The sequence below is a fragment of the Gopherus flavomarginatus genome, chromosome 8 (assembly GCF_025201925.1).
Source record: "Gopherus flavomarginatus isolate rGopFla2 chromosome 8, rGopFla2.mat.asm, whole genome shotgun sequence".
Taxonomy (NCBI): domain Eukaryota; kingdom Metazoa; phylum Chordata; order Testudines; family Testudinidae; genus Gopherus; species Gopherus flavomarginatus.
In genome coordinates this window covers 10,202,829-10,222,922 of record NC_066624.1, presented here as the reverse complement: position 1 = coordinate 10,222,922, position 20,094 = coordinate 10,202,829, and the positions used below count along the sequence as shown (strand labels likewise).

Genomic DNA, 20,094 nt, shown 5'->3' with positions numbered 1-20,094 from the left:
CGCATTGTGCAAACATATGGTAAATAATAGTCCCTGATCCAAAGAGCTTACCTGGCACTATGATAATGCACACGTAACCCCAAGAAGCATGAGTCCAAACTCACTGCTGGGTTCTTTATATCCATTGGAAATGCTGGGGCTACATACTGTATTTCACTACACAAACAGAAAATCATTTCTTGGAATATGGGGGAGTCGGGGGATATATTGACAATGTTAGGAGGACTGTTAGGTATTGAACAGGTTTAAAAACCCTCCCTAAATCTGCTGAAAGGGTTAAAAAGAGAGATGATTATTTTAAAAAGGTTTTAAATACATGTTTTTACATTGAAAACAGCAGCGAGGCAAACCCACACCGGTCAAGACTGTTAAACTATTCTCTATTTAACTAGAATTTACATTTAATCCAGACAATTAATATAAGCCTTATCAGGTTCATGATAATTAGCACACTTATTAACAGCAGTGGCGGCAGCAGAAACGGTGTCAAAGAATTGCTTTGTTGTGGTGCTAGCGTTACTGCCAGAGACTTCTATCTGATCTTACATGGTCATCCACTTACTCTTGTATTGCCAAGGAGACCCACTTCCCCCTTAAGCCAGACAAATTACTATGACAAGAAGCAGATTTAGGGTAGTGGCCATTCACAGATCACTTTAAGAACGTTTCGGGTCATGTGCTGATAATCTACTTGCTTTACTGATTTCTGTTGGCTTTAGCTACTGCCAAACTGTTTTGCTTCAAGACAAGAACAAGTTCTTGTGGGGTTTTTTTGTTTTGGCTTGTTTTTGTTTTTTTAAACACACTATTTGTGCCATAAGAATTGAGAGGCTGTTAGAACAAGAAATAATATTAATCAATTTTTAAAAAAGCCTTCTGCTTCCCCTTGCCCTAGAAGGACTTTATAAAAGCACCCATCATGCAGTCTTTCTTAAAGCAAGAATCACTCTGCTGATCGATACGGCCAATTTTCATAAATAAGCCAATTTTTAAATTATTCTAGATTTTAATGGCATTTAATTGCATGTAAAGTTCAACATTTTTACAAGCAAGATGATCTGTAGCTAAAAACACCCAAAAATGTTAGGCATTTTGGCCACAATTTCCAAATTTGGGTACCTGAAGTTAGACTCACAAATTCAGGTTCCCAGATAAGAGTGACCTGATTTTCTTTCAGCTACAGAGGCATATAAATGTCAGAATTACAGACAGAGACATGTTTTAATACCTGAAATTTAGACTCTAGTTGTTGATTTTATTTTTTTCAGGCTTTGAATTACATTTGCCATTGCCCACAGAATACACCTAGAAACGTTCAGGCCAAACCAGTGTTGCTAGTCAAAACTAAATTGGGGGTGAAAGCTAATATCAGGGCAGTTAGAGAAACATACCATCACTTTAACTATGGAGTCTCTACCTATTCTCCCATAATGGCCCAAAAATTCAAGGTGAAGGGTTCAAATGCAGGCAGGCATTGTCCTTAATTTGTCCAGCATCACTTACAAATTGCAAAAGTCTGAAGTTTATGCATCGTACATCATACCTGCATATGTCCTAACAGACATGACAGAGAGCATTATAAATTGACAGCAGATTTGGTTTTTGAGCCTTAACTTGAGATTCCCTCGCTTTTGTATGTTTAAGATAGACTCCTAACACTACTTTAATGCATCTGTTTTTGTAGTAGAATCTATAGAAATGGGGAAATTGACACAAATTGAGCTGAACTAGGGAAGGTGCTTTTGGGTGACTTTTCTAAAACTGTGCTTGAAAGGCTGTGGTAGGAAAATTCAAAGCTTTGATGTTTTCATGAATTCAGAACAATGATATATCGAAAGGTCTATTCACACACACACACGCACGCACACACGCACCCCTAAGTGTAAGGAATATACATTTTCCATTTCAAGTGAGAACCTTAATGTTTCACTCCTGACATGCAAAGATGAGAGTGCTTGTACATAGCTCATCTACATGCCGTCACTGCAATGGAGATGTAAGTTGTGCAATGATCTAAGAAAGTGTGAATGTGCACATTGAAATGGCTCATTTTGAGGGACCGCCAATCCTACCTATTGATAAACATGGAAGCATGCCTGACTGCATGCACACTCAAATGCCTACTTATTTTTATTATTATTAGTCATTACCAAGTCATAATTACTATTTATTATTTAAATGCCGACAATGAGCTCGTGAACCAGAACAGATGCAAAATACCCTGAGCTAATGAGAAAATCAAAGCTTTGCTCATATTAGTAATTTCATACCATAGGATATCTTTATTTTTGCCAATAAGGCACAACAGTAATTAATACAGCAATATTTTCCTATTGTTCAAAACGAGAAAAACACATAAAAGCTGCTCAAATCTTGGGAATTTGCTGCTCCAGCTCTCCCCCTCTACCAGCACAAAATACAATAAATACCACTGAAAAATTCCTATTAAAGAGAAACAGCTGCCAAATAAAATACAACGAATTGCCCATAAAAGGCCATTTTCTGTTTATTCAGAGCTGCTACAGTCACTGCTTTTCACAGAAAATGCACAGCGAGGCTCTGTTCTATCATATTTAAATACGAATGCTGTGTCTGTTGCATCGACCATCAGACAGGGCCAAGCACAGAGGATAATTTGTGAACTAACCAACAGAACTTTGCACTAGTCCACTTTTTATTACTGCATAATAGTTTTGATAACTACTCGTATTACTAGAAAGCAGCCAGCACTCTGCCTAATTTCTGTAGCTCCTTGCTTTTACCCATACAAAATGTAGCTTATGTTACAACATTCAAAAACAATGAATGCTTTCTTAGTTTTAAAATAATTTTATATTAAAGTAGTTTTGCAGTCGATAAGCCTTAAAAAAAGAGAATATACGGCTCACACAATATGCCCAATTGACATCCCTGGCATCTGAAAATGTGTATAAATCCAGAGAATAGGGTGCAACATAGTGCTGGCATTTACGACTTATATTACTAGTTCCAGGTTCTTCAACTACATATATTTAATGCAAGATCAGAAACATAAATGAAATAAAATACATTATTTAATGTAAAGCCACTATAAAGGCCCGCTCCGGTTAACTGAAAATTAAGGGTGCTGTTCATTCACCAGCTGCAAATGGAAACCAATTCCCTGACCATACAAACCAATTCACACTCGCCACACAATTGGCCCCAAATCTGGGAGCCACGGAAGCTCCTATGCTTCAGCAAACACTGCTGTCCTTTAAATAAATGTTCCATATCATGGGAATTTGCTAACAACTAAAAACACACTTATGAAAAGCCACATGTATCTTCCCGGTTTCAACAAAAACACAATTAAAGCAAAAAGGACTTAGCTCTGTCAAGCAGCAAAAGCATTACTGTCTCCTAAAAAGATGGCCAACTCAGGCAAAAGGCAAATGATCTAATCCGATCCAATGAACCTTCAGGAAAAATACTACATAGGATTAGTTGGTTTTTGTATTGTCCTGTCTTCAAAATGCCTGGCTGGAATCAGAGATGGGCCCAAATTACACAATTTAAATCAACATTCGGTCCCAATCCTGCACTCAAGAGTGGATGGAATCTTGCAGCGCTCCTCTGATTTCTGTGGCCTCCACACGTCTACCTGTGCAATTCCCAAAGGAGGGTCGGGGGACTAGATTTCAACACCACTGAAGTTCCTGAATATTTGGATGCAGCCTCTTAGATCAGCCTTTTACAGAGAGGAGGAAAACTTCAAATTTCAGATCAAAATACCCATTCAGATTCCAGGTATGCTTGAACGTGGGTCACAACCAGAAGCCAGGGTCCAATCAAAATGCAACATCCATCGACAAAAGAAAATCTGAATGAAGATCTTGGTGTTTCATCTCAGGAAGTTCTCAGAATGCTAACATGCTTCTCTGACTAAAAGAGCAACTAATAAGGGGCCAGAAGCTGCCACCCTTGCTCACACTTGTTAGCGCCTTACTCTATGAGAAGCCGGGGTGGCAGAATCTGGCCCTACATGGTTTATGGGACTGAATAAAAATGGGTGGAAATGAAAACTCAAAGACAGAAGCAACTATAGATCTCTGGGGTGTGCACACAAGGGAGTGAGGAAACTTCAGCCTTTTATAGGATACACAAAAACAACTCCCCCCACAGTCATAATGACAGCTCACACCCAACATACTATACACCTTTTCCAAACACTATTGCCCCTTTTGGCCCTAGGTCAGTAAAGTACACCAGCACATGCATAATTTTAAGCATAGGATTAGTTCCACTGAAGAAAATGAGTATCCTCATATTTAAAGTTATGCATATGCTTACATACCTTGATGAACCAGGGCTGCTTTTTTGGAAGAGGAGGGGAGGTCAGTGGCTCTTATGTGCTATAAATTTTTATGCCACTGAATAAGAACGGCCATACTGGGTCAGAGCAAAGGTCCATCTAGCTCAGTATCCCGTCTTCCAACAGTGGTCAATGCCAGGTGCCCCAAAGGTAATGAACAGAATAGGTAATAATCAAACGATACATCCTCTGTCACCCATACCCAGCTTCTGGCAAACAGAGCTAAGGGACACCATCCCTGCCCATCCTGGCTAATTGCCATTGATGGACCTATCCTCCATGAACTTATCTAGTTCTTTTTTGAACCCTGTTACAATCTTGGCCTTCACAACATCCTCTGGCAAGGAGTTCCACAGACTGACTGTGCGTTGTATGAAAAAATATTTCCTTTTGTTTGTTTTAAACCTGTTGCCTATTAATTTCATATGGTGGCCCCTACTTCTTGTGTTATGAGAAGGAGTAAATAACACTTCCTTATTTACTTTCTCCACACCAGTCATGATTTTATAGATTTCTATCATATCCCCCCTTAGTCGTCTCTTTTCCAAGCTGAATGCCATCATGTATTTATTCTCTTACACACACACAGTCCAAATTTTCAAATTCACATGGGTAAATCACCTAATGCACGCATGCAAATCAGTATTTGTGCACATCTGTGGCTGGTCCGTATCATATATAAATATACTTATGTACATTTTTCTATAATACATGCCCACTTAAATGTGATTAAATGAGTGACAAGATGCACACAGACATACACAACTGCGTGACTCTGTCCATATTGATCACATGGATCATCGATCATGATCCAAATCGATCTAATTTCACTTTCTAGTTATTTAAGCACAAAGAATCACATTTTAAAAAAGAGAAGATATATATTCTCCTATATTTTTGTACTCCCTAAAACAGGTTCATTGATACCATGATGTCCGATGGAGCAGGTGCTCAACGGCAACAAGACAGGTGAAAAACCTCTGACCAATGCCTTTGGAAAGACCGTTTCTCACAGTTTCCTCTCTGATGATAAGATAAGTGGCGAGAATGGCTCGGCTAACTAATACTATGCCTTCACTTCTCAGGAGGGCCTAGTAAAACTACCAGGATGGAGAGGAGCAACACTGGAGGCACAATCTCCTTCCCGTGGGCACAGAATGCCATATGGGTTAGCAAATGTAAAACCCATTAAAAAAAAATTACACACACATCTCATTTGTTCCTGGGTGGATACGTTGTCAGGTTTTAGCCTAAAGTGAATATTTACAGGCTTAGATTGATACAATCCCCGAGCCCAAAACTAGAAATAATGATGTCACCTTAACCACATTTTTGCAAATACAGTGCCATTATAATACACAAACATGTACAGAAAATATATACACAGAGAGAGAGACACTCTTGGGGATAAGAACAGACTAGAAGAAAATAAGGGTCTTTTCTAATGAGATAGAAAGTGGCAGATGTAAAGATTTCATTCAACCAACAATCTCTTTTATGATATGAATAAACTACTAAAACAGATTTAATCCTTTATAAAATCAGATTATGAGAAGCAGACAAAATCACAACTTGATTCAATATGCCAGTTTATCCAGTGTGACTAATGCATTATTTGTATGAAGTTAAAGTGGAGCTTTGGAAAACTATGAAATAAATCAAATGCTCTACTTTATGTAATCTTAACAGACAGATCCCATTAGGATTCTACTATGCATAGCTTTTGGTTAAAATCATTGACCAGTATCCTTATAAATTAATCAACTGAGGTAATGCTGGCTTGGCTGTCATGGTTTGCTCCTAATCTACATTTAGAATTCACTTTAACTTTTCTAGCCCTTTGGAATAGGTTTATCAATCCTTTCTCCTTTGCTTCAGATCTATGACTAACAGTAAATTGTTTGCAAAACCCCTGATGCAATAGAACTGCATCATTTATGTTCCTTTCTTTCCATAGACAGACTATACACAGACATTACATTACAATTACTTAGAAAGATGTTAAATCTTAACCAAACACACCAGTCTGCCTCAGTTTTGATGAGCCCTCTAATCATTTGCAGCTGAATTTGCAGTCAGATTGTGCAAGCTTACACAAGTGAGAATTGTTAAAAAAAGAAAAAACAAACAAACCATAGGATTCTTCTGGCTGAAATGCAGCTAACAGAATGCACTTAAATTATGTATTTACAATAGGGGTTCATTCTGAATGTAGGGTTCCCCATGTAGCTCTGCTATATCTTCAAAATATACCATTCCTGTGCTAATTTGTGTAATTTATGCAAGATCCAGCCACATCTGTTGGATGCTTCTCTGTGTGAGTTACATACTATGGGACCCATCTCCATAAGTAATGACAACAGGATCAGGCTCTGAAGGGTTAGAAAATGTACTTTAGCCACCCAGATCGTGCTAGCTTGACATGGGCTGGAGATGGATGAACTAATGGGTATTTTTCTACTCTAACGTCTATCATCATATGTAATTGTTGCTGTCTAGTAACAGGGTCCAATCGTGCACCCTTGTCTGGATGCAAAGGGGACCCTCCATGTGCAGATCTTCCAATCCTCATGTGGGGAACCTTGAGGAGGGTCAGCCACCTCCACAGAAGTATTGCCTTCTCTTCCTGGTCCTATGAATCCAACAGGGATAGAGGATGGAGAATGGCAAGGCTATGGAGGAGTGGTCAGCCAGGCCAGTGGCTGGATAGAAACAGATTGTAGCAAGATCAGTTTTTCCTCCCTGGTCTTCAGACACTATAGCCCTTTCCACAATCACCACCCCCAAGAGAGGGAAAGCCCTTCCCCCCATAAAGAGAGACAGGAGAGAAAAGGAAGGTACAACAAGGAAAGACTGCAGCTCAGCTCCCATGGTGTTATGAGGGGCATGGGGGTAAGAATAGGGGGTGAGGTGCCAGGGATCTACTGGTGCTGAAGATGATTTCCCATTGGCAGGGGTGAACAAGTCCAAAGATCTGAGACTCCTAGGGCCTGATCAGAGTCCACTGAAGTGAATGGAAAATGTACATCATCTTCAATAGCCTTTGAAACAGCTTCTTAGTGCAACTCCACTGGCCTAAATGCAGTTACACCATGGGCACATGAAGATGATTATGGGTAAATATGCTCTCAATGGTCTCCCCAAATATCTCAGAATTATATTCTTGGTATCTACCAAAATGCATTCCCTGCACTAAAAGCCTATCTTAGTTTTAATTTTAGAAATATACTATATATAAAAGTAATGAATTTAAACTGCATTTGCAAATTTCAAAACTTCTCCTACTCTTTTGGGATACAGATGAAGACCACAGAAACATTTGCTGCATCTTTTCCTTATAATCATGTGGGGAAACCTCACTAATAATTTTTGTATGATTAATAACACTGGTCTACAATTTTGAGAAGTCGTCTGCTTCAGAGATAAAATGTGGTATTTATTATGTATTTTGATGTGCTGAATTCAAATATGACAATTAAAACAACTGATTGGCTACTGTTTCTAAGATATTTAAGTTTTTACATTTTATGTCTATATATTGTGTAGATAGTAGAGTTTTAATCATAAATTGTAAACCTAGGTCTTTTCATGTGTTTATGGTTGCTTTACATGATAATATTTCATCTGTCCTGTTTATGTAACACTTTAAAAATCAGCAAAAGGGTTATATAAATACAATTTATTATGAAACAAAAGGCAAAAACTATTATGTACATAGTTTAGTCCTATTCAGTGTCTACTCGGTGCTTCTTGGCTTGTCTCTTGTATTCATGAAATGGAGCATCTCTTGTCACTGTCCAGCAATAGTCTGCAAGCATTGATGGGCTCCATTTGCCCTGATAGCCTGCCAGGAGATTCCACTGCTGTAGTCTGGAGCCCAACAGCTCTGCCTTACTCTTGGATAGTTCCAAATCCCTGACAAGGTCATTCAGTTCACCTTGTGTTAGGAGTTGTGGTTCAGAGGAGGAGGATGGGAGAAAATGTGGGTCCTGTGACATTGATGGTTCAGGACCAGAAGTTTCATCCTCTTCCTCTTCCTCATCTGACTCAAGTGAGAATGATTTTGGTGCATCAGGAACCGGCAGTCCTTCTCCGTGGGGTACGGGGCGTATAGCTGATGGAATGTTTGGATAATGCATAGTCCACTTTTTCTTCTTTGACACACCTTTCCCAACTGGAGGCACCATGCAGAAGTAGCAATTGCTGGTATGATCTGTTGGCTCTCTCCAAATCATTGGCACTGAAAAAGGCATAGATTTCCTTTTCCTGTTCAACCACTGGTGAAGATTTGTTGCACAAGTCTTGCAGCATATGTGTGGGGCCCACCTCTTGTCCTGATCTCCAATTTGGCAGCCAAAATAAAGGTGATAGGCTTTCTTAACCATAGTGGTTATACTGCGCTTTTGTGATGCAAAAGTCACTTCACCACAAACATAGCAGAAGTTATCTGCACTGTTCACACAAGTACGAGGCATCTCTGCTCACTTTAGCTAAACAGAAATGTGTTCCTTTGCAAAATCAAACACTGACAAATAAGAGAGCACGACACTGTATGATTTCTAGAGCTGATATAGGGCAATTTGTTCAGCAGAGTGACGTAAGCTTCGTTATAATTGCATCATCCATGACTTCTAGGAATAACATAATGCAATTCAGATCATGTATGACGCAATGCCAGCTTCAGATTGCATCATTCATTGTTTTGCCTAAAAAGCACGTACTGTCCAAACCCAGTCATAGGTTTATTCATAGATCCAGTCAAAGACGTATTTTAGTCATTTCTGGTTTAAATTGAGATCCCTTCCCTTTATAACTCACTTATCCTCCGCCATTCCCAAGTCAAGGGTCATATATACTGACCCAATAGCATATCTTGAAAACTAGAGCCAATCAACAATTTTAAGCATCATTTTTGTTCTCAGTGACCCAGAATTAGTAAAGTTGGACTACATTTATTTCAGAAGCATTTTGGCTGTAGAGCAGTGTAATATGCAATTTCTATATTAATTATATCATAAAAACTGTTCTTGCTAATGCTTGCTAAATGCAATGCAGTAGTTAGTATCCTCAAGTGTTATAAATAGAAAATATATTCCATCTAATAATATGTGTTAGAAAACTCAAGCCCTAGGTTAACCGACAAAGCAGAAGTCTGTCGGAAACAAAGGCAGCTGGCTTGAAGAAAGAATGGATATAATTTTCAGTAAGTGTCATATGCATGTCATTTACTTCAGCCACAGTAGCATATCAAAAACGTCCATACAAGACTGGTGGCAAGAAAGAATTGTCTTGCCTTAAAAAGGTACCGCCATTCACTGTCCAAGTTAGCGCAGGCCACATAAAACATGCATGTCACGTGTATATTATATAGCCCATGCACTCAACTATGTTTTTTCTTCTCTCATCTTTCTTCCTTGAATATATTCTCTTCAGTCTGAATTCTGCCTTCTCTTTTATAAGATGCATTGTTACTGCTAGCTTATCTGTTTAGGTACCTATTTGCCCCACACTGCCATAGTATTTCAGCATTGCATGAACTTTTAGGAATTTCTCCTACAACACATTTGTGCAGTAGAGAGTACTATTAGTAACATGGCAGCATGGACTGAGCAGTGGACTGGGATTCAGAAGACCTCAGCTCTATTCCTGGTTCTATCATTGGCCATCTGTGTGACCTTCAGCAAATCCTTTCACCTCTCTGTGCCTCGGTTTATCCCATCTGTATAAATGGGGACCATGATACTTACAACCTTTGGAAAGCACTTGGAGATCTACTGCTGGGAAGTGCACTATAAGAACTAAGTATTATCATTCCCATTTTACAGATAGGAAACTAAGGCACAGAGGGATTAAATCACTTGCCTAAAGGTCACACATTGGCTAACTGAATTTACATTTCCTGAGTCCCAATCTAAAGTCCTAGCTACAAAACCACCCTTCCCTACAACATACCCACCCCCCCACACACACATAATCTCAGCCCACCTACTCCTCTTCAAAGGCCAAGTGAAATGAATGGGCCTTGCACAGTACCCTGAAACAAAGTCATCAAAATCAAAGGCTGCTTTTAGAGTAAATATGAACTCCAATTTCTATTCTTCAGTCACACATAGGATTACAAAAGTGTTCAGCTTGGTGCATATGCACCACATCCCTTAAAAGTCTACCTTCCCACGGACCATCTATTCTAAGGCTTAGTCCACTGCCCATTACAATCAACTGAAAGACTCCTATTGTGTTTAATGGGATTGGATCAGGACCCTTACAAATTAGTTTTAACACTTACAGATAAAGAGACTCATTCCTGATCACAGCACCTGATAGGAAACATTGGGAAGAATATTTGTTAGCGTGTCAAATTAAAGACACTGGGGAAAAAAATCCCAGTATTAAGAACAGACTAAGATTTTCAGAAGTGACTAGTGATTTTGTTGCCCACCCTGAGACACTCAAAGAGGGCTGATGTTCAGAAAGTGCTGAGCTCACGCCTTTCAAGCCCCAATATTTTCAAGCCCCTTGAAATTCTCTCTCCGTTCAGGCCCTGAAAAATGGAGACACCTATAACTAGTCACATCTGAAAAATCTTGACTACCATATTCTCAAATATACACGCAACTAATGAAAGTAACAGAAAAACATGATTGTCATATTGCTGCAGCATCTCAGCTTCCCTTGTGCCATGACTCACAAAAATAAAATGGGAAATTGCAATCTCATCACAATTTAAAGTTGCCTGGTTTTTATGTTTAAAGGAATCCCATTTTCCGAGGATTTTATTTCCTTTTTCTACTGCTATTTGAGCTTGCTAGTAAAGCAAAGACCACTGTAAAAGGTAAGAAGAAATGTCTCTAAGACAACAGTTTAAAAATACAGTTGTTGGGCCTGGCCTAACCAAACCATATGAACCAAAAGCCAGGTGTTCAAACTAATATTTATGGCTGAGGTCCTCTCTTCAATAAAGCCACCAGGTTACATGAGTAGACAGCGATTTGTTAACTTGAGACTAAAAAATGTGTTAGACAGCAAACATGCTATTCCATATGGAAGCGTGCTTTTTGTAAAAGCCACACGCCACCATGAATTTAGCCTGTATTGTGTCCTACTACATGGTGCATCCGATGAAGTGAGGTTTTTTACCCACAAAAGCTTATGCCCAGATAAATCTGTTAGTCTTTAAAATGCCACTGGACTCCTTGTTCTTTTTGTGGCTACAGACTAACATGGCTACCCCCTCATACATTGTAATGTATTTACCTGATCCTACCTTTAGACTGTTAACTAAGTAGGGTGCTGGCCTGGTCACTGGGTACTGGTCTACAGGTTGGATTTCTGCTAAGAAAAATACTAAACTAGGACCAGATCCTGAAAACTCTTACTACGGAATAAAGTGATCATTACCTTGAGTAATAAGCACTGTGCTCAGTAGTAACTGCTCACAGCAATGAAAACTAGAGAGTTTACTTATTTTGAAGTACCCTGTGCACCCACAGCCACATACAAATTGCTGTAATAACGTTTGCCGACAGAAGGAATGATTTTTAAATTGGTTATCGCTATCCCCTTTCCTTCTTTACTGTTTGTTAACACTCCTCCCCTATGCAAACACATAATGAGTGGCGTATTCACACCTCAGTGTAACTGCCAGCTACCAGGATGGCACCTGAGTCACAGATCAGTTTCAGTCATTGACCTTTGTTGCTAATTAAGCATAATGTACATACTGTATACAATATATAGATTCATAGATTCATAGACTCTAGGACTGGAAGGGACCTCGAGAGGTCATCGAGTCCAGTCCCCTGCCCTCATAGCAGGACCAAATACTGTCTAGACCATTCCTGATAGACATTTATCTAATCTACTCTTAAATATCTCCAGAGATGGAGATTCCACAACCTCCCTAGGCAGTTTATTCCAGTGTTTAACCAACCTGACAGTTAGGAACTTTTTCCTATGACACTCTCACTGTCATCAAGGATACTATCAGATTCTAGCTGCAATATGATCCTCAATTCTGCAGTGAAGACCCCTCGATGATTTTTAAAATACAATCCATAGATATCAATTGGCAGCTCAGATCACATACAGAAAGAAATTCAACTGGTGAGAGAATCAGCCTTTCACAGTGGAGCACAGTTCGTCAATCTTCGGACATGTATATAAAATCTAATTAAAATGTTATAAAGTTTTACAGAAGAAATGAGTGGCTAGAGCAGCGTTTCTCAAACTGGGGTTGCCGCTTTTGTAGGGAAAGCTCCTGGCGGGCCAGGCCAGTTTGTTTACCTGCCGTGTCCACAGGTTCGGCCAATCGCGGCTCCCACTGACCGCGGTTCACCACGGCAGGTCAATGGGGGCTGCAGGAAGCGGCGGCCAGCAAATCCCTTGTCCCACACCACTTCCAGCAGCTCACATTGGTCTGGAGCAACGAACCACAGCCAATGGGAGCCACGATCGGCCGGACCTGTGGATGGGGCAGGTAAACAAACCGGCCCCGCCTGCCAGGGGCTTTCCCTGAACAAGCGTGGACCGGCTTTGAGAAACACTGAGCTAGACTTTATTTAACAGTCATAATAATTCGTGGTGTGAATCTGCTATATGTAAGTTGAAAAAAAAGCCCCTTCCTGATCAAATACAATTTGTAGTAGTTGGAAAGTTAACAGAGGGAAGTCTTGGTTCTCTCTCATGTCCGCTTTCTAACCCCACATTATTTTTCAGCATTACGAGTTGAATCCTGCAAGCCTGTTCTATTACATGTAGTTCTGTATATTACAAGTAGTCCCATTGAAATCAAAGGGCAGCTCACAGTAGTAAACGCTATACGTTCTATTGTTTTAAAGGATCAAATTCTAGCATAGTATTTTTCCAGAGTAGACACCCAGACATAGATCACTACCCACAAACTTGGTTTAACAATGCAAACTTAATATTAAATATCATAAAAAGTTCTGTGAAATGGAGTTGAAAATCCTGCTGACATGATCCCACATTCCTTTTTCTCCACTCCATTTTATGCCATCCTTTTATCTCTAGTTTTCTCCATTTGCCAGTTGATCATTATGTCGGAGGGTTCATGGCCAGAGATATTAAAACAAATTAAACAACCATTTTGATTACCAAGCACTAATGGAGAACATTCTTTGAATAATGAAAGGTTCAAAGCATCTTTCCCGTCCAGTTACTGCTGTGAAACTATAACTAGTTTATGGGACGTCTGGTTCTGGTAGCTGGATGTGCTATGGGATTCGCTCCCTTCCACATTAAACATGCAGAGGTTTTTAACTTTTTAAAAACTAAAGATGCTGCAAAGTTTTAGTTCTCCAAGGGTATTTACTGGCTTCTTTTCATAAATTTTACCTTTTAAAACCACAATTGAGAGAAGAGATTTTAAAAAATGTTTAAAAATTTAAATTAACCAGATCTCAGCACTGATTTCCAAGGGGCTTTTCACATGCTTAGAGTCAGTCATGTGCTTAAGTAGCTGGCTGAATCAGGGTCTTAGACAGTTGTTCTGCATTTCATGAGATCTTTTGGCCATAATAAGGCCTAATCTAGTGCCTACTCTCTATTAATTTCAGTGGGTGTGAATCAAGCCCATATTGAGGAAAACATAGATGGGTTTGATTACTTATTGATTAGAAGTGTATAATACGGATGTAGGGGCCCAATCCTGCAAGTCCACTACATCTAAAACTTCTCTGTATGTGACCCTTCAATTAAAATACCTGGGTTTTATAGGATTGGATATATGTAGACATTTATTGCATGCTCCCCACCATGGTATCATAGCCCAGTCTCTAGCACTCTTGCAGCATGTTCTAAATCAATTTACTTAAGAAGATGTTCTTTTTAAAGTTTTAAGATTTGCATTGGTTCCGACTGCCAGTCATGTGTGCAACCATGACAAACAAGTGTAAAACTGAAGCAAAAAGACAGATACACTAAACCTCCACATTAAAATATTGCACCAACTTCTTCCAGCAAGCACCATACAAAGAATTGCTTCTTTGGACTCAGTCTCCGGACTGAACAAGGTTCAATTCAACACTCAAGCACACACTTAATTTTAAGCACATGAGTAAACTCGTGGTAGGAGATATGTTTCCGACTTATGCAAAATTCAGGTTACGCAAGGCGTTCCGGAACCGTGCAAGAATTACTTTCATTATGCCACCCTTAGGATTGAAGAGTAGTGCAGCAGTTCTGAGAAGTGAAGACCACCAACGTCAGTTCACATCTAACAGATCATTCTGTATATTTATTTAAATGGATCCTTTACAAAATGGTCACATTTTCCAATCAAATAATTTATTTAAATTCCAACTGAAGTGACATTCTTTGTCACAGACAGCAGGCACAGGCACCATTTGACTGATCCCATTAGAAAGGCTTGCATTATAAAAGTCATCTTTGTTTAAAAAAATCCCAAACCTAACAATATAATTTGCATCCACGTGCAAGGTATACAAACGCTTTGCACTTCTGTTTGGCTTTGGAATGGCTGAAATGGTTGCTCTCCATCCAGATTTGTCTATTTTAAAAAGTCATTAAATTCTTGAATGAGTCATTAGCAAAACAATTCACACATTGTTAAACTGATTTCTCAAATGTGATCATAATTTCTCCTCGTCTGATGGATGCAAGTTCAAGATTTACAAAGGGCCACACTCTTAAACCAGGGCAGAATTCTAGTAAGTCAGGATATATGGAAGTGCTGGATTTGGCCCAAAGTGTATTTTTGGTCTCTCACAGCTGCTTGTTTTGACAGCTTCCAAAGCCTGTCGCCCACCTACCAAAGTCCACAATTCATCCACTGACATTTTCAAAGCAAACTGAAAATGAAATGTTTTCAAAAGAATTACTGTGGGATGCTTGTAACAGAAATCCAGAAAACAAATGCAATTCAACTTTAATATTTCTAACAGGAAAAGACAAAAAAAATCAAAGCCTGTACCGTCTCATTCAGAATTTTTTTTTCCTGTTCAAACTCCCACAAAAATCATCCTAATTCATAAAAGGATCTATCTACTCCATTTCACACATTCCCTTCAGAATCTGCTTCCACCTTCAGAAGATTTTTTATTTAACAAGCTATTAAAGACCTCTGTGTACAGAACAGTAACTGAAAAGCTCTTCTCCAGCAGCACATGGCAATAAATAAATAAATAAATAAATAAAATAAAATAACCCCCCAAAAAGTCACAGGCTGAGACTGAAACAGTTCACCTTTGTCTGGAGAGCAGGATCACCCCCTCCAGGTTGAGGAAACACGTTGAAAGTGCATGCTGCTGTGGCATGCACTATGTTTTTGCATTCATACTGCAGAGAAACCTGGCCCACAGATGGCCTGTTCTCAGCTCTGTCAGCCACAAACAGACCTTTGAACTTTCTATTTATATAACAGTTTAGTGAGTTTAAGCCTCTTCCTGTATAACTGGCAGTTTGCTGGTTTTGCTGTAATTAGGCTACTTGTGATACATAAAATAAAAAGTAAAAACAAGAGGCTCATTTCTCTGCAGCATGAAGTCTTCCCTTATCAGAACCACGCAGCTTCTGCTAGACTGTTACCTGCTGATTTTATTTCCTTTTGCAATTTTATATACCTGAATGTGCATTTTTCTTTCTTATAGAATATTACTTCTTCTTATATAGCTCCTTTTGAAGGACTTAAAAATAATAGCAACAATGACAATAAGTAAAACATAACCAATGTATCTCTTTGTTATTTGTAGTGTTGAAAGGCTGGTTCTGTATCCTGGGATTATTGGGCTGGGGTTTTGGTTTTTGTTTGCTAGCAGTTGATTAATAGCATCACCTTCTTCAGTAAGCAGGTTCAAATGTAGCCACATGGTCCCAGGACACTTCAAGATTTCATTTACTTGGTTACCACAGACAAGTGTGGAAAATGATTTAAAAGACGAAATTTGATTTTTAACAGCAAATGGTCTCCTTGGTGCACACAGCCAGTCAAGTTTTTCATTATCGCTCTCTCCCTTCCCTTCTCCTCTCATAGAATGGTGCATATTAAATGTAAACTCAGGCGAACATTATGGAATCTGAATGGACTTGAGCTGGGCCAGAGTTTAGATGCATACAAGGTGGGTGGGTGTGTGTAATGGGGGTGGTGGTTTTTGTTTTCTTATTCTCCTGTTTCTGCAATCTGGTGTGATAGCCTCTGGGGCACTTTTGACCTTCCACTGCACATTTCATTAACTCTGAATCACATTTAAAAACAAAATAGAAATAACCACAAGAACCCAACAACTAAATTCTTTATTAAATTACACAAAAATGCCTCATTACTGACTACTGTGAGGGCTCTAATAACTGGAGAGTGAAGGTCTGCAGTTTTTATCCAGGTAAATCTCCCACTGATTGGGCTGAGTGCCACAAGTGATTTTAAGAACATGTCCCCTGGCAGCACACTTTGCAGCTTTGACAGTTCTTGATATAGTAGCTGAGGAGAAGTTACTACAGAGAGATACCTCCCATGGAGGGAAAATAAAAATGCAAATAGCATTTTCTGGGATGCTTCAAAATATTCTGGAGTCATTTGCTGACAAAATGATTAGTGGTAGGCTCACACCCTTCACACCTCCATGAGTGCTGCCACATACATATGACCATTCAAACGACTGTCAATCTTCATAGTTCACTAGTTAATACTAATGCTCTGTCATATTTGTACTCTCCCTTTGTTTAAATACATAATTTACACACACACTCTTTGGACTTGATTTTGCCTTCCTTGTAGCCCAAAACTCCAGCTGAGATCAATGAAAGTTTTAGGCATGCAAGGAACGCACGACTGGATCTTTATTGCCCTTATAAATAATTATGAAATACTTTTTATGTGTTTATGGACACACACACACATTGTATTGTGTGCACATGCAAGAGAATTGTATGTAGGTATTTTGATAGGCCAAATCCAGCTCTTTACTCACACAATAGAACTACTTGCCTGAGTAAGACAAGTGGTAATATAAATGAAATTATGTTCACATATACAATACATATAATTACCCACATCTATATAGTGTTACATATATGTATACATGTGTGCTCACACACACACACACACATACACAATTATGGGCTAAATCCAGTTTGCCTTACTGCTGCAAGTGCATCTTTCTCTCTCACACACACACTATTTCATATACATGTACATAAATTACACACATATGGGCCAAATCCAGCCTGCCATACTCATGTACGTAATCCAACTGAGTGCATGTACATATCCATCCACAGAGTACACAGTATGTAATATAGAGAGTTTCCATAGCTGCAGAATGCTTAGAAATAAACACAGTCATAAAGTAGAACATGTGTTAGGGTCCATTGAGTTAAGAACATTAGATTTCTTTTAAAACAATAATTTTCACTACAAGTCAAGTGAATGACAACCATAGCAAAGGGGAAATATATTATTAATATTTTATTCAAAGACAGAGACACAAGACTTTCCTTCCTTGTGAGGGAAGGGAAGGGAGGAACATCACTAAATGTACATAAGACCATATTCAGAAAAAAATAAGTTATTAAACAAACATTAAAACTCAATATCTGCAGTGTACACAGTATTTGAACTACACCCACGTATTCAGTTGTAACAGCTTCTATTAAATTAATGATGTTACCCACACCATAAATTAGGCAAATTGTATGCAAATACTATTTGAATAGAAATACAGTCGTTATCAGTTGTCTGCAAAATAAATTAGTGTCGCAGAGTAAAGATAGTGTGCAGAGCATAATATTTAATTGAGCACTAATTTTATTGTGATTATTACTTTTTAAACAACAACAGCATGGTTATTAAACGATCTAATGCAGAAAGCGATGGTTTATGCAGAGCTTGTAAAACACAGCACAAGATCCTAAACGCCTGCTAACAGATTAATATTGATATAGCGTAATTTATGGTTCCAAGGATTTACCTGTAAATTGCTGTAAAATAAAACGTGACAGGTATTTGAGTTCTGATTATCTTGGGTTTTCAACTAGAGCAGCTACAATATGTTTGGCAAAATGATGGCTATTAGCTAAAGATATGCTCTTTTTCACAGGCATTGCTTAAAATATCAATAAAGTAAAGTGAAGCCTTGTGCAGAATATGCAGCGTGCATATACGTCTGTTTGGCATTCAGAGATGAAGGGTGCAAATACAGTATTTTATTCTCTTTCCTTGTTGGCGAACTGCACGCTAGCCTAACTACATGTAATCGTCCAGTAACCAATTTTGAATCCAATCAGACATGGTAAGAAAAAAGCAACTCATTTATTCTGAGTGAAGAGAAAAATAAATCATTAACTATGCCCTAACAAAGACCAAAAAAAATCATATTCTTATTAAGGGACCATGTGAAGCAACAAAAGTTAAATACTACACAAACAGCAACTTTTCTGCTACTGGTCACCCACCAAAAAATTCCTCCACACTGACTCTTTCGCAAGTTTACAGTATTTTAGAGAGATGCACCAACCTTCCCAAGGTGAGTGCCCATTTGCAAAGCAATGAAACCTAAAAGTTCTCCCCCCCAAAAAACTCAGACCTATTATAATATACCACCTGGGACTGATCTTTCCTCTTCTAAGACTAAGTTCAATAATCATGCTTTACAATGAATAGGACAGCAGCAAAAAACAAAACAAAAAAACTCCATACTTAAACTGTGCAATTCACTGAAACTACAGTGGCATTTCTCATAATGAGGGGGAATACTGTCACTGCCAGCAGTAAACCGTACATTAGATAAGCCACGATCTTGGGGTGTGTGGGGGGGGAGGCTGCATCTTTCATTCGCTGGGTTTCTGTTGTTTTAAACGCTGCAAGGCTTAGCCACCCATCTATCCAACTTAACCCATCGATCCAAGGAAATGCTAGGTGTCCCTGCCAGTCAAAGGCATGCAAAGCGGTTAATGAATAAAACCCAACAGGAGCAGGGGGATGCATGGCTCTCCTCCCTAACATCAATGCATGGCAACCCCTCCACCCGGTTTACATTGGACTCTTGCAACTTGGACCATCAACAGTATTATAAGCAAAACAAGGAAAGGAAAAAGTCCATGTACATCACAGCCACGCATCCCACTTCCCGATAGCAAGTCACAACCCAGCCACAATCCATAGGTGGTTTAAGCAAGTGAGCAAGGATTGGGGGGGAGGAGAGAGGGGGAGCTTTATCCTTCCAACAAAGGCTAAAATACAGAGAGGGGAGAGACGAATAGTGGGATTAAAAGAAAATCAAAACCTACCACTGCTGCTCTAAGTCCCAGTCCCTGAAAAAGTCGAATAGATCCATAACGATCTGATGGGGGAGACTCAGAACTGGTCCCCCCCGTGCCCTGCCCTCCCCAGCCTGGCTAGAAGTGGCCGGCCAGCATGGGCAGTAATTGCAGAGGGTGACTTGTCTTCCCCACCCCCCCACGCGCCCCCCCAGCGGCTCCCACTAAGCCAGGCTGGAGGCTTCTCGCACGGGGAAGAACGCGCCGCTCCTCGCTCCGGCCGCCGCCAGCAGCCTAGCTGGCTGGGAGAGGCAGGCACAGCACCAGCGGCAGCAGCATCACACATACACCACAAGGGGAGGAGCCTGGGCAGCCAGAAGCCACGACATGGAGCCAGCACGTTATCCTCGCTAGGATCTGGCAGAGGCTGACAACCACCGTCCTGACGGGCTCTGGGCTCCTCCTCTGCTTCCATCAGCTGTTGGAAGGAGAGGAGGCTGGTCGCTGAGGACAGGGGCTGGTGGCTCTTT

At 39.6% G+C, this 20,094-nt stretch overlaps 1 protein-coding gene across 2 annotated transcripts in view; it reads right to left on the bottom strand.

The window, feature by feature from the left end:
- The window catches only part of AFF2 (ALF transcription elongation factor 2), a 411,852-nt gene extending 392,124 nt beyond the window's left edge, over positions 1–19,728 (bottom strand). For both annotated transcript variants that reach the window (XM_050964719.1, XM_050964720.1), the window contains exon 1: positions 19,595–19,728. In XM_050964719.1, coding sequence (XP_050820676.1) covers positions 19,595–19,641 — 47 coding nt within the window. In that variant the 5' untranslated portion in view covers positions 19,642–19,728. The remainder of the gene's footprint in view (positions 1–19,594) is intronic.
- Positions 19,729–20,094: the final 366 nt, after the last annotated feature.